The following is a 25597-nucleotide window of genomic DNA, read 5'->3' on the forward strand; positions in this document are numbered from 1 at the left end:
TTCTCACTGTTCTCATTTCTCCTGCTTCTAATTACTTTTGTGTTTCTTCGGTTTACTCTCAATCAGTATTCTGTACATCATACTGTTCATTCGATTTGTCAGATGCTGTAATTCTTCTTCTTAACTTACAATGAGGAAAGCATAAGTACCTCTGTACTTAGTGGCATGCAGTAAGTACGTACTTCACATGTTATGTTACCTAAATCACAACCATTATTCATAAGAGAAAAAGAAAGGTACAAAATCACACATACAAAGCATACAAAAGTACTTCACTTTATTCAGAGCTTCTAAACCTTATCCACTAATGTATGTCCTTTATACTTAAATAATATACTTTTCTTCTTATTTTCATGCTTCAGGATAGGACAGTAAGAGGTGGATGTAGATTGCAGACAATAGGGTAGTCGAAGAAATTGTTTCATGGAGAAACTAAGTATGAAGTAACAAAATGATTAACTGTGACTGCCATTGAATTTGCAAAGTGTGCAAATTCTTGTGGGGATTTAAATTTCTTTATTTTGTTAATATTAGTCTTTTTCTCTTGCCCTGTTTCAGGTTCCATCATAAACAGTGCTGTTGGAAATGGTATATTGACTATTTTAAATGGTCCTCAGTGTCTTGGAAAAATTACTAGTCTCTTTTTTTTATTATCTGAACTATGATGATAACCCTTAAACAGTACTAATTCATCTATATTAAATGTGTTCATTGTGTTTCTTTAGCTTGTGTGTGTGTGTGTGTGTGTGTGTGTGTGTGTGTGTGTGTGTGTGTGTAGACTGTTGTCTATCATTTTATGTAATTCATGTGATTGTCTTTATAAGTGGCCATTTAAATGATTTTAACACTTGTTCCTCAATAAAATTGACGGGGGATAATCCTGTAGGCGTGTGTGGTAGTTTGTTTGTGATCATTTGAAACTTGGGAATCATCTGAGGCTTAAGTGATATGTTTCTCAGAACAATACGTTCTACACAGTTGCCTTATCTGTTTTGTTACTCATCCACGAGGGTTGGATGGAGGATGATATTTGGAAATACTCATATGTTTGACACCTTCCTATACTAGAAATTGGTTAAAACTATTACTTGAGATCTTTGATCCATTATCTGTTAACAACTGATGAGGTTTCCATATATCTGAAAAGTATTCTTTCAAACAGTTTATTACAATTGTCATATTTGCTTGTTTAATCGGGTATAGTTTTACATATTTTGACCAGAATTCAACAGGGACAAAAATATATATGGCTGCTCTTCTACCTTCAGGCAATTGACCAACAAATATGTTAAGAGTTAAATCATGTAAAGCCTTCAATATTATAATGTATAGTTTATGGTTTATGTGATACATTCATGTTTATCTTCTTAAACTGTTTTACAAACATGCCATGCTCTTAACACTTTTCTGCTTAAATATTTGAAGTTAAAAAGTTTATTTATATGTTGAAATCACTTATGTATTCCAAAATGTACATATCCTTTATGGATAAAGCATATTAAATCATTTTCTGTTATTTGTGGTATACCTTTTGTTAATTCCCATAATAAAACATCTTTGCCTAGTGGCAGAAATTTTTCATCTGACAGTAATTGTATTTGGTTACATCGAGGTAGCTTACCTCTAAAATATTCATCTGCCTTCACAACTTAGTTTATCCTGAAGGCTAACCTCCTCACTTAATTATTGGTGTAACTTAGAGGTAGAAAATGTATTGATAAAATAACTGCTAGTCTTCCTGTTCTACCTATTTTGTTAATGCAAAATGACAGTTGTGACAATGCATCCAGCACTTGATTTTGTAAACCCTTTATGTGCACAATTTGTATTTGGTATCCCTGAGGAAACAATACCCATCACATTAATAGGCTGTGCAATAACCTACTTTCCACAAGGAATGCTAAAGTTTAATGATCCGTATCTATGGTTATTTCAGAGCACCAAATCAACAATTGAAATTTTTGTATGCTGCATACAATAGCTAACAGTTATTTTTCGGTTGCAGTATAGTTGAGATCATGTTTATTTGAACTTTTAGTCGGAATGCAATGGTTTTATGTTTGCCTATCTCAGGATACCATTCACCTTGAAAATAGTTCTCATGTTATACCGTGTTCAGAAGCATCTGTAGCTAATTTAAATGCTTCATTCATTACGGGATGTTTTAATATTGGCGTGTTTACTAGAGGTTACTTAATGTTGTGAAAAGTCCCCGATGCTCTTCCGCCCATAACCACTTAGATCTTTGCTTTAACATAACAATTATCTAGGATTGTTCTTATGTTGACCTCATATATAGTGATGGGAAAATCTGACAACCCTTGGAAAGATAGTGTTTTTCAATTTTTGGTTCCAGGCGTTCTCTAATTCCCTTTATTCTCTCCAGATCTAACCTTATCCCATGATTCCTACTAGATGCTATGGGAAACTTCAGTTCCTCCATTTCGTAATGGAATACATCAATTGTGTGTTCCACTACAAAGTTCATTTTTTACTGGCTCTATGTGTGTCTGTGATAATACTCTTAACATTCTTTCATGATGTACTTATGTCATAATATTTTTTTGTAACTAGTTGTTATTACTTCTACTTACATAGTGTGCTATTGATTAAACTATTAATTATTTCTTTATTTAGTGTCAGGAGAAGGGGCAACAGAGGAAGAAGCAAGAGAGAATGTCCTAAAAAAAGTTAAAGAAATGGTCCGTCATTCACCTGTTTCTCTATCTGGTGAGATGCTATCAGTGGATATGAACTCAACTCACTTTGGGTAAGTGTAATCAATGTAGAAGCCAACATGATCTAAATACTTAGGAAATAGCAGTCATTGTGGGAGTAATTTTTGCTGTAGCTGTTGGGGAAAATAAGAAAGTGCAACATTTACATAGGACGAAAATGGAATCAAGAGGTCTCACTCAGAACATGGGTTGAAGGGGGCATTGGAAGCCAAAAAAGAGATTAACAAGAATTACAGTAGCTGAAGATTGAGGGTTAAGTTCACATTATCAACTACACTTTACACTTTTTTCCTCAATCTCCATATTGCCAGAAAAATGAACAGCCGTTCATAAAGTAGAGGGTACTTTAAACATATGAATGTCTGTTCCTGATATACTTCCCAGTTTTTAAGTACGCAAATTTTGTTTTCTACCTTCTCTTTGTACAATTCAAACTGTTCATGAGATATATCATACCTTAGTGGATATGCAAGTACATATTTGACAAGACTAATGTCATGCAGAAGGAAAATCTCTTTTCCATTAACAATTCCCCAGATTCAGTAAAGTGAAACAGCTTCAAATTATGTAAAACAACTACAGATGAGGCAGCTGAGACAGGCCACCTGAAATACAGTGTTCCTATAAGTAAGTCATTCATTTTCAAAGTTCTGTATTTTACAAAGGATCACATATACAAATGTGATTGATGCTTGAATAGAACCATAAAGTCATGGAGTTTGCTTTGTGCCCACCAGTTGTCATTACCTTGACAAAATGGTTACAAAGCAACAGGATCAACGTTTCATCTCTGAGCTGATCTCAGTGCTGAAGCAATCTTCCATTTATCTGTAACAATTAATCAACAAATATGAGAGTGTAGTACTGATAATCCTCATGAAATTGTTGCGCGTATTGAGATGTGCTGAAGGTTAAAGTTACCTGTGCAGTGTCGTGGACAAAGATGTATAGGCTATTTTTCTTCTGTAGAAGTGTCTGTCACAGGTACCTCATACATGGCTACAAAACCACAACTAACTGTTGATTCCGAGAATTAAATCTTCCAACCAGATACCCCCCCCCCCCCCTTCCCTTCCCTGTCCTCCATTGGAGCATCAATGTTTTTTGCTACATGAATAACTAACTTCTGCATCCCTGAATAGGGTGTATTGGTGAAGATGATGAGGCTCTGTTCCTTTGCCCCTCCCCCACCCTAGTCACCTGACTTAATGCTTTGTGACTTTTCCTTTTGGCCCCCCAGGGGGCTTGTCACTCTTTAGCGGGTTCGTGCTTGGCTACCATGGGATCCAAGCTTTTGTAGCACCTTTCCCTTTCCATGCTGCATGTCTAGCCTGCATTGGCAACGTGATATCCGTGCGACATGGTATGAGTGGAGTCTCCGGGGTCCACTCCCAATTTCTATCCAAAACTTCCGTGCCCAAGTTGGTGACTCCCATAGTTCCATCCATATCCAGAAGAATGGAGTCCTGCAGGGCTCTGTATTGAGTGTCTCTATTTTTAGTGACCATTAACGGTCTATCAGCAGCTGTTGGGCCCTCTGTCTCACCTTCTCTGTATGCAGATGACTTGTGCATTTCGTACTGCTGCTCCAGTACTGTTGTTGCTGAGTGGCACCTCCAGGGAGCCATCCACAAAGCGCAGTCATGGGCTCTAGCCCACAAAGCGCAGTCATGGGCTCTAGCCCACGGCTTCCAGTTTTAAGCTCCAAAGTCGTGTGTCATGCACTTATGTCAGCGTCGTACCGTTCATCTGGAACCCGCACTTTACCCAAATGACAATCCACTCACTGTAGTGGAGACATATCATTCCTAGGACTAGTTTTCGATGCTCGGTTGACTTGGCTCCTTCATCTTTGTCAGTTTAAGCAGAAGTGCTGGCAGCACCTCAATGCCCTTCGTTGCCTGAGCAACACCAGTTGGGGTGCACATCGCTGTACGCTGCTGCAGCTCTACAGCGCCCTTGTCCAATCCCGAATTGACAATGGGAGTGTGATTTATGGTTCGACAGCGCCTTCAGCATTGCATTTACTCAATCCTATGCACAGCTATGGGGTTGGATTAGCGACAGGAGCTTTTAGGACCAGTCCGGTGACGAGCATATTGGCGGAGGCCGGTCTCTCTCCACTGCAGATCAGACGTGCGCAACTGCTCGATAGTTATGCAGCACACATTCATAGTTCCCTTGAGCATCTGAATTACCTTCTCCTTTTGCAGCCCGCGGCAGTGCATCTGCCGCATCGGTGGCCCATATCGGGGCTAACGATTGCAGTTTGCGTGCGGTCCCTTCTCTCCGAACTGGAGTCCTTCCCTTTACCACCTCTACTTGCGGTCCATTCATGTACACCTCCGTGGTGTACGCCTCGGCCGCAGCTTCATCTGGACCTTCTGCATGGCCCTAAGGACTCCGTTACCCCTGCCGCTCTCCACTGTCACTTCCTCTAGGTTCTTGACCTGTTCCAGGGCTCTGAAGCGGTGTACACCGATGACACAATGGCTGATGGTCATGTAGGTTTTGCATATGTTCATGGAGGACATATTGAGCAGCACTCCTTGCCAGTTGGCTGCTCTGTTTTCACTGCAGAACTGGTGGCCATATCCCGTGCTCTTGAGTACGCCCACTCGTGCCCTGGCGAGTCATTTCTCCTGTGTACAGACTCACTGAGCAGTGTACAAGCTATCGACCAGTGCTACCCTTGCCACCCTCTGGTAGCATCCATTCACGAGTCCATCTAAGCCCTGGAACAGTCCCGCCGTTCCGTGGCATTTGTGTGGACCCTAGGGGACGTCATAATCCCTGGCAACGAACTTGCCGACAGGCTGGCCAAACAGGTGATGCGGAAACTGCTTCTAGAAATGGGCATCTCAGAAGCTGACATGCATTCTGTCTTCCACTGCAGGGTTTTCCGGCTTTGGGAGACGGAATGTCATAACAGCACACACAATAAATTGCGTGTCATAAAGGAGACTATGAATGTCTGGAAGTCTTCCATGCAGACCTCTCGCGGAGAATCGGCTGTCCTATGCTGGCTTCGCATTGGCCATACGTGGCTAATGCGTGGTTACCTACTCCGTCACGAGGACCCACCTCAGTGACGTTGTGGCTCCCAAATGACAGTCGTCTACCTCGTGCTGGACTGCCCACTTTTAGCTGCTCTGTGGCAGACTTTTAACTTACCCAGCACCCTGCCTTCAGTGTTGGGTGACGGTGCCTCCAGAGCAGCTTTAGTTTTACGTTTTATGCATGAGAGTGGGTTTTATACTTCTGTGTTGGTTTTTGCACATGTCCTTTGTCCTCCTGTATCCTTTACTCTTGTGCTTTTACGGTGGAGGCTTTAATGTGTCGCAGAGTGGCTGGCTTTCCTTTTTTATTTTTGTGGTTGGCCAGCCACTATAATCTGCTTGCCTTCCCTTCGTTGTTGTGGTTTTTCCTTCTTTCTGTTTTGTGTTATATGTTTTGTCCATTTTATTCTCATACTTGTGGCATTGTTTTATTAGGAACAAGGGACCAATGACCTCATAGTTAGGTCCCTTCTCCCACCTTTAAACCAACCAACTCCTGACTGTCCAGCTTCAAGTTGTTGCACTCTGCATTTTCCTTCCTCACTTCACCTTCCTTTTGTACCGTTTACATCCCTCCATCTTCATTGTCACCAGGCAGACTTCCTCCACCTTATTCGGCAACTCCTTCATGCCTTTCTGCTGCTTTATGACTTTTATGCACACCATCCCATTTGGGGCTCTCCCTGAACCTGTTAGAGAGATGCCTGTTTGGCTGACCTTATGAATCAGCTTAACCTCATTTGTCTTAACACGGGAGCACACACGTTCCATTCAGACTCCATGCACACCTATTCCCATTTGGACCTCTCATTCTGCACTGCCTGCTTGCCCATCTTGAGTGGTCCATTCTCTGTGACATGTACGCCAGCGACCATATCGTGTGTGCTGTCCATTTGCTGACTCCTACTTCACTAATGTGCACACTGAAATGACAGGTTTCTAAGGCTGACAGGAAGCTTTACTCCTCCCTGGCAATTTTCATTGAACAACCTTTCCCTAGTTGTGATGTCCAGACAGACTATCTTATGAATGTTATCCTTACCGCTGTAGAACGTTCCATTCCTCCCACTTCATCTTTACCACACCATGTCCCAGTAGGTTGATGGACTGAGGTGTGCCATGACACAATTCATGCACAGAGGTGTGCTCTCCTGGTATTTAACAGTCATACTATGAAGATGAACTGTAGTCATTATAAACAGTTGTAGGTGCAGTGTCGTCGCGTTCTTCTGGATAGCAAAAAAGCTAGCTGGGTTTCATTAACTAGTTCTTTTAACAGTTCCATTCCCTCTTCCATCATGTGGGACAATCTCTGACAGCCATCTGGGACCCAGGTCCATTCCCCAGTTTCCGGCCTGACAGTAGCAGATAATGTCATTGTGGACCCAATTGCTATCACCATAATTTGGGCCACTATTTTGCAGAGATTTCGAACTTCACCCACTATCACCATGCCTTCCTCCATCAGAAATGAATGGAACAGACTTAGGCGATAACCTTCTCTTCTCAGACTCGTGAGTGCTACAGTGCCACTTTTACAGTAAGAAGCTAGATCATGCTCTCACTTCGTCCTCATCCTCTGCCCCATGACCAGACGATGTTCACATTCAGATGTTGCAGCACCTTCCTGTAGGGGCAAGCATTTTCTCCTTGATATGTACAATTGCATCTTGGCAGAGGGCACTTTTCCCAGATGCTGGCGTGAAGCCAGTCATACCCATACCTAAGCCCAGTAAGGACAAACACCTTCCTTCTAGCTTCCGCCTCACTGCTCTCACTGACTGTGTTTGCAAGGTGATGACATGTATGATTCATGCCTGGCTGGTATGGTGGCTAGAGTCTCGCAATTAACTAACCATTGCAAATGTGTATTTCGAGTACACTGTTCTGCTGTTAACCATCTCGTCACTTTCTCAACCCACATCATGACTGGTTTTCTGTGTAAATGTGGCCATTTTGAATTGGAGAAAGACTACAACTTCTGCTGTCCTCCGTACTCTCTACACGTGGGGCTTCCGAGGCCGCCTGTCCCGTTTTCTTCAGGAATTTTTAAAAGACAATGTTCAGTGTGGGTTCTGCCTTGTTGGACACCTTTATGCAGGAAAATAGTGTGCCTCAGCCAACCATCCTAAGTGTCGTCCTCTTTCCTATAGTCATTAACCTTTTATGGCCTGTCTCCAGCCAGGCATCTCAGGCTACCTTTCTGTTGGGGATTTTGTGATCTATTGCAGTGCTCCACAGACTTGTCCCCTTGAGCAGTATCTTCAGCGTTGTCTTGACCATTTTTACGTGTGGGGCATCGACAGTAACTTTGCTTTTCCATTGAGAAAACAGTTTGCATGAATTTCTGGCAGCACATTAGATTTATTTACAGTCTTTTCGTCGTGGCTCTCTTCCGTTTTTTGAAACTACAAAATTCCTGGGGCACATGCTCGATAGGAATCTTTCTTGGTCCTCCCACATATATTACCTGGCAGCCCGCTGTATCTGGTCCCTCTGTTCCTGCGTATCCTCAGTGGTACTTCCTGGGGAGCATATTGGGTCACTCTCGTCCATTTGTACCAATCTCTTGTCCTTTCAAATTTAGACAATGGGTGTTTCATTTACGCATCTGCTTGTATGTCCATCTTATGCTGTCTCAATATAATCCACCATCGTGGCATCTCTTTGGCCACTGGCATCTTTTCCGGTAGCCTGGTTGGGAGTCTGTATGTAAAAATTGCCAAACTACTGCTGTCACAGGGACGTGATGTTCTCCTCAGCGGGTATGCATGTTGTCTGTCTTCTATGCGTGGCCACTCATTCTATGCCTTCTTCGACCACCAGTATAGGGCATGTCACTCTTCTGTTACTTCCTGAAGTTCACTTTCGGCAATTGCTCTGGCAGCTTAACTTCTTGTTACCTGCCACTTTCCCAATGGGTGTGAACCGGGCCGGCCGCGGACACGCGTGCGCCGAGCCGGATGTGGACAAGCGCGTGCCGGGCCGGCCACGGACACGCGCTCAGCCAGAGGAAGCCAAGGCGGTGAAGGGTTCACACCCATTGGGAAAGTGGCAGGTAACATGAAGTTAAGCTGCCAGAGCAATAGCCGAAAGTGAACTTCAGGAAGTTTTCATGAAGACCTAACTTGACAATAATGGTTCTGAATGTTTACACTGATCGGCAGCATTTTGTCATGCTCATGCTTTTGTCACCAGTGAAGTCCTGAAAGTCTACAAAAGTTGGTTCTTGTTTCAGAAAACATTGAGGCTGTGTGCAGTATGTGACGTATCTTGTGATAGAGAAATCCTTGGGCATTTCAACATCTGCAGTACATTCTAGTTTGCAAATAAATATTTAACTGTGAAAAACTCTGCTCCTGATGGATCTACATAGTTTGATCAGTGTTCAAAAAATAAGTTTGTGTGCATTAACGTAAAGAAATGTTAAAAAAGTCAACCAGGGAAATTCAAAATACATCGTAAATCGAGACTAAACTTGAACGTACTTCAAAAAGCCAGAAAATGGGCACCTGCAATAGTTTGTGTGTTGCCAGTTAATAAAGTCCAACAACATTGGTTCTTTTGTGAAGAAGTTCCAAGAAAGTGATTAGTTTCTTTGGTTGCACTGGACACATCAGAACCATTGCCTCAGATGATCGAAGAATAGTTCATGCAGAACCTTATGTAATAATGTATCTGTTACAAGTCATTGGGAAAAACAACTGAACATATCCCCTCATTCTTCATGACAATGCCTAATGCCCCACAGCATATCAAACATGTTTTTTTTGGCCCACGTGTCCACACAAGAGTGTATCTGTATAGTGGTAGAACACATCTGTTTTGGAATGACGTGTTAAAAAAATCTTATTTTCAAAATTCAATCCTTTTCTTTCTGAAACTGCTCAATTAAAGTAGTAGAAACTGGATTTCAGCAGAACTTGATAAATAAAGGCAGTGGATTCTATCTTTGCAAGGCTTGGAGGGTGCAGCATGAGACAGGTCACAAACGTTGTGTAGGTTTGGCAGCAACTGATCCGCTAGAATATGGCTTCTGCATTCACTGTTAATGCTGCAGTGTTAAGTTCTGGGGAGTGTAGGGGGTATCAGTTAGAGCAGGCTCTTCCAGCTTGCATGCTTGCCAGCAGGCAGCTGGTTGCCCATGGGCACAGGTGGCCAGGGGTGGGCAAACAATAGATGAATGGGCAGTAAGGGAGGTGCACTGGACAGCAGCCTGTGCGGCAGTGCTACAGTGGTCAAATTTAGACTAGATTAGATTAATTATTCATTCTATAGATCAATAAAAGAGGGAATCCTCCTGGGTGTGGGACATGTCAGATAAACATACTACAAAAATGTAATTAGAAAAACTTGAGTTTCATTAATTTTAATGATCCTCAGTCAATAAACAGTAAAATTATGTACAAGATTGAAAATTAAACTTCCACCATTTACAGACTTAAGACTTACATCTGCTTTCCATACATCCATCATTCACACAGTAGGTAGTTACTTCGCTGTTACAACGAAGTACTGTCAAAAATTAAAGTATAATAAATTTTCATTAAAATGGTCTACTGCACTTGTTGAGAAATTCGTGGATGGAATAGGACGAGTTGGCCACCAAAAATTCTTTTAAATTATGTTTAAATTGTGTCTTGTCTGAAACTAAAATCTAAATGGTTGCTGGTAACTTACTGAAAATATGCGTTGCTTGATACTGGACTCCTTTCTGGGCAAGAGTAAGTGATTCTAAATCTTTATGTATATTATCCTTATTCCTAGTATTGATACTGTGCACTAAGCAGTTAGTTAAAAAAAAGAGATGTATTATTTACAACAAACTTCATTAAGGAATAAATATACTGAGAAGCTGTGGTTAATATGCCCAATTCTTTGAATAGATTTCGACATGATGTTCCTGGATTTACACTACTCATTACTCTCATTATATGCTTCTGTACACTAAAAATTTTTTCTCTGTTTGTGGAGTTACCCCAAAATATTATACCATATGACATATTGTTGTTGTTGAGGTCTTCAGTCCTGAGACTGGTTTGATGCAGCTCTCCATGCTACTCTATCTTGTGCAAGCTTCTTCATCTCCCAGTACCTACTGCAACCTACATCCTTTTGAATCTGCTTAGTGTAGTCATCTCTTGGTCTCCCTCTACGATTTTTACCCTCCATGCTGCCCTCTAATACTAAATTGGTGATCCCATGATGCCTCAGAACATATCCAACCAACCGATCCCTTCTTCTGGTCAAGTTGTGCCACAAACTTCTCTTCTCCCCAATCCTATTCAATACTTCCTCATTAGTTATGTGATCTACCCATCTAATCTTCAGCATTCTTCTGTATCACCACATTTCGAAAGCTTCTATTCTCTTCTTGTCCAAACTAATTATCGTCCATGTTTCACTTCCATACATTGCTACACTCCGTACAAATACTTTCAGAAATGACTTCCTGACACTTAAATCTATATTTGATGTTAACAAATTTCTCTTCTTCAGAAACGCTTTCCTTGCCATTGCCAGTCTACATTTTATATCCTCTCTACTTCAACCATCATCAGTTATTTTACTTCCTAAATAGCAAAACTCCTTTACTACTTTAAGTGTCTCATTTCCTAATCTAATTCCCTCAGCATCACCCGACTTCATTCGACTACATTCCATTATCCTCGTTTCCCTATTGTTGATGTTCATCTTATATCCTCCTTTCAAGACACTATCCATTTCGTTCAACTGCTCTTCCAAGTCCTTTGCTGTCTCTGACAGAATTAAGATGTCATCGGCGAACCTCAACATTTTTATTTCTTCTCCATGGATTTTAATACCTACTCCGAAATTTTCTTTTGTTTCCTTCACTGCTTGCTCAATATACAGATTGAATAACATCGGGGAGAGACTACAACCCTGTCTCACTCCCTTCCCAACCACTGCTTCCCTTTCATGTCCCTCGACTCTTATAACTGCCATCTGGTTTCTGTACAAATTGTAAATAGCATTTCGCTCCCTGTATTTTACCCCTGCTACCTTCAGAATTTGAAAGAGAGTATTCCAATCAACATTGTCAAAAGCTTTCTCTAAGTCTACAAATGCTAGAAAGGTAGGTTTGCCCTTCCTTAATCTAGCTTCTAAGATAAGTCGTGGGGACAGTATTGCCTCATGTGTTCCAACATTTCTACGGAATCCAAACTGATCTTCCCCGAGGTCGGCTTCAACTAGTTTTTCCATTTGTCTGTAAAGAATTCGCTTTAGTATTTTGCAGCTGTGACTTATTAAACTGATTGTTCAGTAATTTTCAGATCTGTCAACACCTGCTTTCTTTGGGATTGGAATTATTATATTCTTCTTGAAGTCTGAGGGTATTTGGCCTGTCTCATACATCTTGCTCACCAGAGGGTAGAGTTTTGTCAGGACTGGCTCTCCCAAGGCCGTCAGTAGTTCTAATGGAATGTTGTCTACTCCGGGGGCCTTGTTTCGACCCAGACGTTTCAGTGCTCTGTCAAACTCTTCACGCAGTATCGTATCTAACATTTCATCTTCATCTACATCCTCTTCCATTTCCATAATATTGTCCTCAAGTACATCGCCCTTGTATAGGCCCTCTATATACTCCTTCCACCTTTCTGCTTTCCCTTCTTTGCTTAGAACTGGGTCTCCATCTGAGCTCTTGATATTCATACAAGTGGTTCTCTTTTCTCCAAAGGTCTCTTTAATTTTTCTGTAGGCAGTATCTATCTTACCCCTAGTGAGATAAGCCTCTACATCCTTACATTTGTCCTCTAGCCATCCCTGCTTAGCCATTTTGCACTTCAACGATCTCATTTTTGAGACGTCTGTATTCCTTTTTGCCTGCTTCATTTACTGCATTTTTATATTTTCTCCTTTCATCAATTAAATTCAATATTTCTTCTGCTACCCAAGGCTTTCTACTAGCCTTTTGTCTTTTTACCTACTTGATCCTCTGCTGCCTTCACTACTTCATCCCTCAAAGCTAACCTTCTTCTACCATATTTCTTTCCCCCATTCCTGTCCATTGCTTCCTTATGCTCTCCCTGAAACTCTGTGCAACCTCTGGATCTTTTAGTTCATCCAGGTCCCATCTCCTTAAATTCCGACCTTTCTTTAGTTTTAATCTACAGGTCATAACCAATGGATTGTGGTCAGAGTCCACATCTGCCCCTGGAAATGTCTTGCAATTTAAAACCTGGTTCCGAAATCTGTCTTACCATTATATAATCTATCTGAAACCTGTCAGTATCTCCAGGCTTCTTCCATGTATACAGCCTTCTTTTATGGTTCTTGAACCAAGTGTTAGCTGTGATTAAGTTGTGCTCTGTGCAAAATTCTACCAGGCGGCTTCCTCTTTCATTTCTTTGCCCCAGTCCATATTCACCTACTACGTTTCCTTCTCTCCCTTTTCCTACTACCGAATTCCAGTCACCCATGACTATTAAATTTTCGTCACCCTTCACTATCTTAATAATTTCTTTTATTTGATCATTCATTTCTTCAATTTCTTTGTCACCTGTAGAGCTAGTTGGCATATAAACTTGTACTACTGTAGTAGGTGTGGGCTTCGTATCTAACTTGGCCACAGTAATGCGTTCATTATGCTGTTTGTAGTAGCTTACCCGAATTCCTATTTTCCTATTCATTATTAAACCTACTCCTGCATTACCCCTATTTGATTTTGTGTTTATAACCCTGTAGTCACCTGACCAGAAGTCTTGTTCCTCCTGCCACTGAACTTCACTAATTCCCACTATATCTAACTTTAACCTATTCATTTCCCTTTTTAAATTTTCTAACCTACCTGCCCGATTACGGGGTCTGACATTCCACGCTCCGATCCGTAGAACGCCAGTTTTCTTTCTCCTGATAAGGACATCCTCTTGAGTAGTCCCCGCCCGGAGATCTGAATGGGGGACTATTTTACCTCCGGAATATTTTACCCAAGAGGACGCCATCATCATTTAATCATACAGTAAAGCTGCATGCCCTCGGGAAAGATTACGGCCGTAGTTTCCCCTTGCTTTCAGCCGTTCGCAGTACCAGCACAGCAAGGCCATTTTGGTTAGTGTTACAAGGCCAGATCAGTCAATCATCCAGACTGTTGCCCCTGCAACTACTCAAAAGGCTGCTGCCCCTCTTCAGGAACCACACGTTTGTCTGGCCTCTCAACAGATACCCTCTGTTGTGGTTGCACCTACAGTACGGCTATCTGTAGCGCTGAGGCACGCAAGCCTCCCCATCAACGGCAAGGTCCATGGTTCATGGGGGGAGGCATATGACATAATGGAGTGAAAATAAGCAAAATATGCTAGTTTTTCTTTAAATTTATCTCCCCTATGTCTGACATCATTCACATCGCAAACACAGACTTGTTTAGGCGCTTTAGCAGTTCGTTAGTATGTTGCTCCCAACTGAATTCATTATCAAGTTATAATCCCAAGAATTTTACACTCTCAGCTTCCTCTATTTCCATGTCATAATATTTTCTACACACACCAATGGAAATCTCTTGTAAGTCCTGAACTGCATATAATGGGTCTTTTCAAAGTTTGATTACAGTGAATTGGCTATGAACCACTTATTAATGCCATTAAAAATTTGATTAGCTGCCCTTTCTAAATTTATGTTTGATTTACTATTTATTTCAATGTGTATCATCTGCAAATAAGACAAACTTGGCATCTTATACACAAGAAACAGTAGTGGACCGGGTATGGAACTTTGGGGAACACCACATGCAATTTCTTCCCAGTCAGATGATGATTGATTGTCTACTGCTGAAATGTCTGCTTGTGTCTGTGTATGGATGGATGGAAATGCGTGTGCGTGTGCGCACGTGTGCGCGTGCGCCTGTGTGTGTGTGTGTGGGGGGGGGGGGGGGGGGGGGGCGGCGCACGCGAGCGAGCGAGCATATACCTATCCTTTTTCCCCCTAAGGTAAGTCTTTCCCCTCCCGGGATTGGAATGACTCCTTACCCTCTCCCTTAAAACCCACATCCTTTCATCTTTCCTTTTCCTTCCCTCTTTTCTGACGAAGCAGCCGCCGGTTGCGAAAGCTCTAATTCTGTGTGTGTGTTTGTGTTTTATTCATTGTGCCTATCTACCGGTGCTTTCCCGCTTGGTAGGTCTTGGAATCTTTGTTTTTAATATATTTTTCCCATGTGGAAGTTTCTTTCTATTTTATTTACATCATCATTAATTTGAACCCAACAATTACGTTTGTTATTGTCTCTGTTGCATTTCGAAATCTTCTCTATCATCTTACTTTCTCTTTTTGTTTGTACAAGTAGTTTCACTTTGTATTCATCTTCCCTTTTTCCGTAATCTACCATATATTTTATCCTGTTTAATTATACTCAATAATACGTAATTTACTTCCAAACCATAACCTAAAAATTTTTAACGCTTTCAAAATAACTGCTGCTATAAAATCCATTGTTCCAAATTTACAAACATTTCGTGTAAACTCGTGAATACTATTTCACAGCTTCAGTTCCTTTCACCCAGTAAACAACCATCTCAGCTATTTCCAACAACTTTCGTTTTATTTCCATTCCCGTTTTTCCCCACATAACCGATCGTTTTTAGCAGCTTCCCACAGGTTTAAACGTTATTATTTCTTCATCAAACAGTTGTTAGCCTCATTCTCATAACCTGCCAGTACAAAACCAGTCCTTTGAATACATTTACACGCATATTTTTCGAGATTTTATTCGAAAAAAGTTTTCGAAATTTAATTTTTTAGGGAAATCTTTTTCGAAACTTTTTTCGAGAAATTTTTTCGAAATTTTCGTGAATTTCCCCGCTCTTTAACGTGTTTTGGAGACAACACAACTACCTAACCTTTGCAACCATTGTTGTTCACCAACCTAAGTTCAGCACAGGATCAGCATAGCTCATCTCAAACCAACACTTTTTCGACTTTTTTCACACCTTTATCTCTCCCTATATAAATTTCTACTTATTTTCACTTGAACCTCATATTACCCTTTCCACCTTCTAATACCATGTCAACCTCACAACATCCCTACAACGACCCCATTTAATTTTATTTACATTCCCTCCGCAAACATGCCTTCACCCTAGCCAGATTACGCTCCCATATTTTATTTACTCAGGCTTGTCTGACATTTGGCATTACTTCCAAAGGCCTCACACTTAAAGTTCCCATCTCTGGCTGCAATCCTTCTTTCCATCAGTCCTTATACCAGTTCCAAACAGCGCAATCCATAGCCCTCACCTGCCTAATCCTTCACCTATACATCGACTCCGCCAACGAACACACCCGTCAACTCCTATCCCAAATCAAAGTCCTCAATCTTTCCTCTCCCACATCCACATCGGCTGTTCATAGCATCCTCCTACAGGCCAACCGCAAATTAGAACAGCATGCCACCCTCCACCTCAAAAAACTATCCAATCTCCTGGTTTCCCACCTCCGGAAAGGCAACTCACTCACCCTCCACAACCTTTCCTACAAACCTCAACCTCCTCTCATTGCACACAAACCTAGTCTCTCCCATCTACTCAATCTCCCACTTCCAGCTCCACTCCCCCCAACACCTCAAAATTCTAGTCAACACAATCTGGAACCACAATACCCCAATTCAGTAGTTAACCTTTCCTCCAAACCTCTCTCCCAATCCGAAACCTCTGTCCTATCCAAAGGCCTCACCTTCAGCCCCACTCCCAGGTTCAACCAAACTACCCTTGTCAAAGATTTACTGTCCTACACTCATAGTCTCTGCTGGAAATATCACTTTGCCACGAAGAAAAATAATCCTGATCCCACTCCTAATGATCCAACTCCCCAAGATACTATCCAAATTGAACCCTGCCTGGAACAGTTCCGTCCTCCATCACAGCGGGACCCACCTCCTCTTCCTCAAAATCACCCTCTCCAAACCTTCCAGGAATTTCTCACTTCCAGCCTTGCCTCTCAATCTTTCTTGAAAAATCTTAATCCTACTCCCAACATCACCACAGCCGAAGCCCAGGCTATCCGTGATCTGAAAGCTGACCGATCCATCATCATTCTTCCGGCTGACAAGGTTTCCACGACCGTGGTACTTGATCATCGGGAGTATGTGGCTGAGGGACTGCGTCAGCTTTCAGACAACTCTACATACAAAGTTTGCCAATGTAATCCCATTCCTGCTGTCCAGGTGGAGCTCCAAGGAATCCTCAGGACCTTAGGCCCCCTACAAAACCTTTCACCTGACTCCATCAAACTCCTGACCCCACCGACACCTCGCACTCCTACCTTCTACCTACTTCCTAAAGTTCACAAACCCAAACATCCTGGCCGCCCCATTGTAGCTGGTTACCAAGCCCCCACAGAACGTATCTCTGCCTACATAGATCAACACCTTCAACCCATTATATGCAGTCTCCCATCCTTCATCAAAGACACCAACCACTTTCTCGAATGCCTGGAATCCGTACCCAGTCTGTTACCCCGGAAACCATCCTTGTAACCATTGATGCCACTTCCCTATACACAAATATCCCGCACGTTCAGGGCCTCGCTGCAATGGAGCACTTCGTTTCACGCCAATCACCTGCCACCCTACCCAAAACCTCTTTCCTTGTCACCTTAGCCAGCTTCATCCTGTCCCACAACTTCTTCACTTTTGAAGGCCAGACATACCAACAATTAAAGGGAACAGCCATGGGTACCAGGATGGCTCCCTCGTATGCCAACCTATTTATGGGTCGCTTAGAGGAAGCCTTCTTGGTTACCCAAGCCTGCCAACCCAAAGTTTGGTACAGATTTATTGATGACATCTTCATGATCTGGACTCACAGTGAAGAACAACTCCAGAATTTCCTCTCCAACCTCAACTCCTTTGGTTCCATCAGATTCACCTGGTCCTACTCCAAATCCCATGCCACTTTCCTTGACGTTGACCTCCATCTGTCCAATGGCCAGCTTCACACATCTGTCCACATCAAACCCACCAACAAGCAACAGTACCTCCATTATGACAGCTGCCACCCATTTCATATCAAACGGTCCCTTCCCTACAGCCTAGGCCTTCGTGGCAAACGAATATGCTCCAGTCCTGAATCCCTGGACCATTACACCAACAACCTGGAAACAGCTTTCGCATCCCGCAACTACCCTCTCGACCTGGTACAGAAGCAGATAACCAGAGCCACTTCCTCATCCCCTCAAACCCAGAACCTCTCACAGAAGTACCCCAAAAGTGCCCCACTTGTGACAGGATACTTCCCGGGACTGGATCAGTCTCTGAATGTGGCTCTCCAGCAGGGATACGACTTCCTAAAATCCTGCCCCGAAATGAGATCCATCCTTCATGAAATCCTCCCTACTCCACCAAGAGTGTCTTTCCGCCATCCACCTAACCTTCGTAACCTCTTGGTTCATCCCTATGAAATCCCCAAAGCACATTCCCTACCCTCTGGCTCCTACCCTTGCAACCGCTCCCGGTGTAAAACCTGTCCTATGCACCCTCCCACCACCACCTACTCCAGTCCTGTAACCCGGAAGGTGTACATGATCAAAGGCAGAGCCACGTGTGAGAGCACCCACGTGATTTACCAACTGACCTGCCTACACTGTGACGCTTTCTATGTGGGAATGACCAGCAACAAACTGTCCATTCGCATGAATGGACACAGGCAGACAGTGTTTGTTGGTAATGAGGATCACCCTGTGGCTAAACATGCCTTGGTGCACAGCCAGCACATATTGGCACAGTGTTACACCGTCCGAGTTATCTGGATACTTCCCACCAACACCAACCTATCCGAACTCCGGAGATGGGAACTCGCCCTTCAATATATCCTCTCTTCTCACTATCCACCAGGCCTCAATCTCCGCTAGCTTCAAGTTGCCGCCACTCATACCTCACCTGTCATTCAACATCATCTTTGCCTCCACACTTGCGCCTTGACTTATATCTCTGCCCATACTCTTTGTCTTTAAATATGTCTAAAATATGTCTGCTTGTGTCTGTGTATGTATGGATGGGTGTGTGTGTGTGTGTGTGTGTGTGTGTGTGTGTGTGGGCGCGCGCAAGTGTACACCTGTCCTTTTTTTCCCCCTAAGGGAAGTCTTTCCGCTCCCGGGATTGGAATGACTCCTTACCCTCTCCCTTAAAACCCACATCCTTTCGTCTTTCCCTCTCCTTCCTGAAGAAGCAACCATCGGTTGCGAAAGCTAGTAATTCTGTGTGTGTGTTTGTGTGTTTTGTTCATGTGCCTGTCTGCCGGCGCTTTCCCGCTTGGTAAGTCTTGGAATCTTTGTTTTTATTATATTTTTGTTTGTGTTTGTGTGTTTTATTTATTGTGCCTATCTACCGGTGCTTTCTGCTTGGTAAGTCTTGGAATCTTTGTTTTTAATATATTTTTCCCATGGGAAGTTTCTTTATATATATATTGATTCCAAGACTTACCAAGCGGGAAAGGGCCGGTAGATAGGCACAATAAATAAACACACAAACACACACACAAAATTCCAGCTTTGGCAACCAACGGTTGCTTCGTCCGGAAAGAGGGAAGGAGAGGGAAAGATGAAAGGGAGTGGGTTTTAAGGGAGAGGGTAAGGAGTCATTCCAATCCCGGGAGCGGATAGACTTACCTTACGGGGAAAAAAGGACAGGTATAAACATCCATCCGCACATACACATCCTTTAATCTTTCCCTCTCCTTCCCTCTTTCCTGACGAAGCAACCGTTGGTTGCGAAAGCTTGAATTTTGTGTGTATGTTTGTGTTTGTTTGTGTGTCTATCGACCTGCCTGTGCTTTTGTTTGGAAAGTCAAATCATCTTTGTTTTTAGATATATTTTTCCCACGTGGAATGTTTCCCTCTGTTATATATAGTAAAACAATTACAATATATAAATACACAGAAATGTCATATCTTCATGTAACAAAAAAAGGAAAAAAAAATAGTACAATAGATGGAAATAGGAGGATATGCATTTCTGGCGTTACAAGCTGGCAAAAGCGAGATCGGTCAGTAATTTGATGGCATTTCTTTGTCCCCTTTCTTGTGGAGAGGTATAACGTCAGCGTATTTAAGCCAGTCTGGGAATGTTCCTGTGACAAGTGATTGATTACACAAATAACTTAAGATATGACTAAGCTCACATGAACACTATTTTATCAGCGTTGTTGATATGTTATCATAACTACTAGAATGCTTTGATTTCAAGGACTTTATGATGGATTATATTTCTTTGGGTGAAGTAAGTGTCAATTCCATTTTGCTGAGATTGCTTGTGTGCACTGGTCTCAGATATTCCATTGCATTATTTACTGAACCTGACAGCCCCATGCTATCAGTAACAGAGACAAAATACTTGTTTAAATGGTTTGCAACACTACATGCATTTGTTACCAGGGTTTCATTTATTTTTAGAGCTATTTGCTCCTCCTCATTTCTGGTCCTACCTGTCTGTGACTTAACTATATCCCATATTGTTTTTATTTTATTGCTGGATGTATTTATCTTATTCTCATAATGCAGGTGTTTAGATGTCTGGATAACATTCTTAAATATTTTGCAGTAATTTTTGTAATGAGCTATAATGCTATTATCAAAGGTGTCCCTACGTATCAGATAGTTTCCTTTTTGTCTCGCATGATATCTTTATCCCTTGTGTGATCCATGCTTTCTTATTAGACTTCTGCTTAATTTGAGTTACCTTCAGGGGAAAACAATTTTTGAATAAGATGCTAACTTTAATAATGAATGTTTTGTATTTTCCTTATTATAAAGGACCTATTATGAAATTCTATCTCTGTTGCACATGCTTCTAAGTGCTGCTCTAAGCAAAATTTATTAATGTCAATATTCTTAAATTTAAAACTTTTTAACAAATGTGGCAACTCCTCCTTTCTCCATTTTTTGTCTACAGAAGTAGGACGCTGACTTAAATTCTGTAAGGTTTAACATATCTATACCAGGGTCACATGATGTTCAGAGAGGAAGATTATATAAACTGGGTTCAATGACTCCTATTCATCAATGCACATAAGTAGTTCATTATTTTTACTCTAAGCCCTCGAATATTTTGATGCACTAAAGATAGTTGGCATTTCACATTTACCGAGATGAAATCGGGTGGAAATAAAATTTCTGCTGATTGCTGTAAATTTTTAACCAACATCTGTGTTCGCTGATCCAATGTACCAGGATTATGCTGTTTGATTTCTTTATCAAACTGAAGGTTTGTTTCAATCTTCACTTCTCTCATAACTTGACTTCGTTCTGTCCTACCGAACAGACACAAACTCAACACTGGTATGTCTCATTGCTCATGCAATCTTTGCCAGGTCACACTCTATATTGTACCCAGGATCTCTGTCAATACTATTGCCCGGCCCACCCAGAATAACCACAGTGTCTTCCGTTGGTAAAATCTTTACAGAGTGAACCTAAATCCTCTGTCACCTGACCCAGACGAGCACTTGGTTTAAAAAAAAAAATTGTGACCTAGTATTCTGGTCCTAACTGGTCCTGCAAAAGTTGGCCTACACCTCTGTCATGTGAACTACCTAACAATAAAACTTACTTCCTCTTTACTGACTCCCCTACATTCTTATTCAATTTTCTACTGAAAGTTTGTTGTGCCCTCTGTACACATACCTCTGTCTGAGGCTCATCAGCTTCTGACTGAAGCAACAGGTCAAACTTATTCTTCACATGCATCACAAAGCTGCCTGACTAAGTTTTAGGTCTGTTACTCCTGTTATCTGTTGCCACTTCCCACCTCTCTTTACCCTTCTCCCTCCTTAACCTGTTCAGATCTTCCCTAGCGTGCTCTAACTCTGCCTGAAGGGCAGCAATTTTCCCCTTCTGTTCCACTATTTTCCTATCTCTACTGCATATCCTACGGAATCACTGATGAGTCTGATCCACTTCCCCATTTCCCATGCTGCTACAGTCACCCCAATGGAAAAAACTACTGCACCCATCACACCAAACCCCGGAGCTAACAATTCTACTGCATGTGAGGCCCTTTTCACTTGTGGTAAAAATCTTATGTTAGCGAGAATAAGTCAAATTAATTTACAGAAAAACAAGAAAACGTGTTTACGAAAGATTAGGTGTAGTCTCAATTGTATGTAAACTAACTTACTTTAGTGACAATAAGTTAGATTACTGAAAAGAAGAAGAAAAACACGTTTACAAAAATTAGGCCTAGAGCCGCAACTGTATGTACAAAGTTTCCAGATACCAGAATTTAAAATTTATGCTGTGTTTCCCAAAATAAGAGTTAAACAACAAAGGGATACGCTTTGCTTAACTTGCTGGAATGGAACAGAACAATTAAATGAGATTCTATAAGTTTTACTGCGCTAAAATGTATGCAAAAATACAATCGTAACCCTACTTTATGTTCCTTTTGCGTTTTCTAGAATAATACGCAAAGAGAAGTGAAACCTTTAATAGTTAGCTTGCAGAACACACTAACACACACATTAAACTAGTTTCCTGAACTAAACAGAGTTTTATTACACTCTAAATAACTTATCTGTACGGCAGCACAAACTCACGCGTCTCTTCCCAACACATGGGAAGAGTTGGCTGTGTGGTTTCTGCATGCACAGAATGCGTGCAGTAGGGCAGTGTAATGGGTAGCCATCACTAATTGCACCTGCCTATTATTACCCCTGTTGTTTATGACGGCATTGGAACAGCTTGAATTGAAGTATAATAGCATGCACTGATGAATCTCAGCACTTGGCTGGAGGTGGCAGCAAGTCTCATCGCCAAAAATATGTGCATTATCAACTACCCAGCTTAACATATGAGGAGAATTTAAAATACAGATTTTAAATATAAGGTGTAGATTTGTTATTTTTTGTAGTGTCATCCATTGTACATAATATTGTGATTAGGCTGCTTTTGTTATTATTGAAGTCCAAGTATCAGTAAAGAGCAAACCTCCCCTTACTCATTCTGTAATTATCGCTGTGGAAAAGTTGTCTTGGTCAGGCGTGCAGCCCATAACATTCTTTCAATGAAAAGAATCAATTTATGAAAGTATAATGTAATTGGATTGATAAAAATCTACTTGCCAAGTGATAGCAGGAGAACAAGCATATAAAGGTATTTAAATTTGTATGTTTTTATGACTCCTTTATTTGGCTGAAGAGTTGACGGGGGAGGAAGAGGGGTGAAGGTGTAGGACTGGTGAGGTTTAGTTGAAATAGGGAGTGTTTGGAAAATTCACGTAGAGCCCAGATCAGGGGAGACTTATCAGACGAAATAAGAAGGAAAGACTGATTGGTTGGGTATGCATTGGATGAGGTTTGAAAACCGTAGAGCTTAAAGGTGGAAGATAGGGTAATATCTTAGGCAGAGATTACAGGCAAAACACCGTGAATGAGTTGATAAGAGTGGGAAGCTAAGTGTATTGTATGTGGTAGAGGAGGGAGTGGATGGTGGAAAACATAGGTCAGAAAACGAAGGATGTATGAAACTAAAGGGGAGTTACGAAAGAAAGAGTCTGAAAAGAAATGCTGAGACTGAAGAAATTAACATAAATTAAGGGCAGGAGGGTGGAGAGAACCAAGGACATATTGTAACACCAGTTCCCATCTGCGAATTTCTGTGAAACTATGTCTGGGGGAAGAATCCATATGGCGTGTGTGGTGAAACGGACACCGTGGTAAGACTGACATGTTACAGAGCATTCCTTGCAACCAAATATTGCACGGAACAGAAGGTATCAGGATTCGTCAGACTGTGCAGCACTCTGCCATTGCTCCAATACCCAGTGCCGATGGTCACGTACCAATTTCAGTAGTAGTTGCCAAAGTCGTGGTGTTAACTTTGGCATGTGCATGTGTCATCGGATGCAGAGGCTCTCATTAGGAGTGTTAGGTGCACTGTGTGTTCAGACGCACATGTACTGTGCCCAGCATTAAAGTTGGATGTTACTTCCGCCACAGTTTACCGCCCGTCCTGTTTTACCCATCTGCCCAGCCTATGTTATGGCTGCTCAACCCCACGATGTCTGGATGTGGTTTCACCTTGGTGTCGCTACGTGCTGAAGACGCTCGCCACAGCATTCGTCGAACATCTGACAAGGTGTGCAGTTTCAGAGATGCTTATGCTGAGCCTGTGTGTGGGCCATCACACTCTGTCCTTGATCAAACTCAAAATAGTGTGCTTTCCCCTTTTTACACTTTGCCTGCTTACTCGCTGACACTACATGCACCATGCAAGTGTCTGACTAGCAAGTCATTCCTCGGCAGATGACACTACCGTCACCTGGATGGGTTTATATCGATAGAAGGTCGGTGGTCGTAATTTCCTGACTGATCGGTGTAGGTGGTGGTAAGAGGGTGCAAGGGGCAAGTCTTCTAGTTGGGACGGTCATAGAGGTAGCAGACATAGGGGAGGGAAATATGTGCAGCAGGAGCATAGGGTCCCCTGGTGGACCGCAGGATGTAGAGACGCCTTACGTGCTCGTCGACGTGCCTTACGCACCTTTAAATGCCACCCTACAGTGGCGAATTGTATCAATTATAAACGATTACGTGCGCAGTGTCGTCGTATTTTTAAAGAAAGCAAGAAAGCCAGCTGGGCTTCTTTCACGAGCACCTTCAACAGTTTTACTCCTTCTTCTGTTGTCTGGGGTAGCCTGCGCCGGCTATCTGACACTAAGGTCCACTCATCAGTTTCTGGCTTGACGGTCGTGAATGACATCCTTGTGGCCCTGAGGATGTCTCTAATGCCTTCGGCCGCTTTTTCGCAGAGGTTTCGAGCTCCACTCATTACCCCCCTGCCTTCCTCCCCCGAAAACAGGCAGAGGAGGCTCGGCCACCTAATTTCCACTCCTCGAATTGTGAAAACTACAATGCCCCATTCACCATGCGGGAACTCGAAAATGCACTTGCCCGGTCACGGTCCTCCGCTCCGGGGCCTGATTCTATTCATATTCAGATGCTGAAGAACCTTTCTCCTGCGGGTAAAGGTTTCCTTCTTCGTACTTACAATCGAATCTGGATTGAGGGACATGTTCGCGCATGCTGGCGCGAGTCTGTTGTTGTACCGATTCCTAAGCCGGGGAAGGACAAGCACTTGCCTTCCAGTTATCGACCCATCTCGCTTACTAGCTGTGTCTGTAAGGTGATTGAGCGAATGGTTAACTCTTGTTTGGCTGCTCGAATCTCGACGCCTACTTACCAATGTACAATGTGGATTTCGTAGGCGCCGCTCTGCTGTTGACCATCTGGTTACCTTGTCGACCTTCATTATGAATAACTTCTTGCGGAAGCGCCCGACCGCGGCTGTGTTCTTTGATTTGGAGAAGGCATACGACACCTGTTGGAGGGCGGGCATTCTCCGCACCATGCATACATGGGGCTTTCGCGGTCACCTCCCTCTTTTTATTCGTTCCTTTTTAATGGATCGACAGTTCAGAGTATGTGTGGGTTCTGTCCTGTCAGACACCTTTCGCCAGGAGAATGGCGTGCCACAGGGCTCGGTTTTGAACGTCGCTCGCTTCGCCATAGCGATCAATCCAATAATGGATTGCCTCCCAGATGATGTATCAGGCTCCCTTTTCATGGATGATTTTACCATCTATTGCAGCGCGCAGCGTTTATGTTTCCTGGAGCACTGTCTTCAGCGTTCTCTTGACTGTCTTTTCTCCTGGAGTGTCGCCAATGGCTTCCGTTTTTCTGCCGAGAAAACGGTCTGTATTAACTTCTGGCGCTACAAAGAGTTTCTCCCACCATCCTTACGACTCGGCCCCCTTGCTCTCCCATTCGTGGAGACAACAAATTTTTTAGGTCTTGCATTTGA

At 42.4% G+C, this 25597-nt stretch overlaps 1 protein-coding gene across 8 annotated transcripts in view; it reads left to right on the plus strand.

Moving 5' to 3' along the window:
- Positions 1 to 25597, plus strand: part of LOC126354229 (double-stranded RNA-binding protein Staufen homolog) — a 207163-nt gene that overhangs the window by 88086 nt on the left and 93480 nt on the right. For all 8 annotated transcript variants that reach the window (XM_050003723.1, XM_050003724.1, XM_050003718.1 and 5 more), the window contains one exon: positions 2638 to 2770. In XM_050003723.1, the coding sequence (XP_049859680.1) occupies positions 2638 to 2770 (133 nt within the window). The remainder of the gene's footprint in view (positions 1 to 2637; positions 2771 to 25597) is intronic.

Source organism: Schistocerca gregaria, chromosome 3 (genome assembly GCF_023897955.1).
Source record: "Schistocerca gregaria isolate iqSchGreg1 chromosome 3, iqSchGreg1.2, whole genome shotgun sequence".
NCBI classification, from domain to species: Eukaryota; Metazoa; Arthropoda; class Insecta; order Orthoptera; family Acrididae; genus Schistocerca; species Schistocerca gregaria.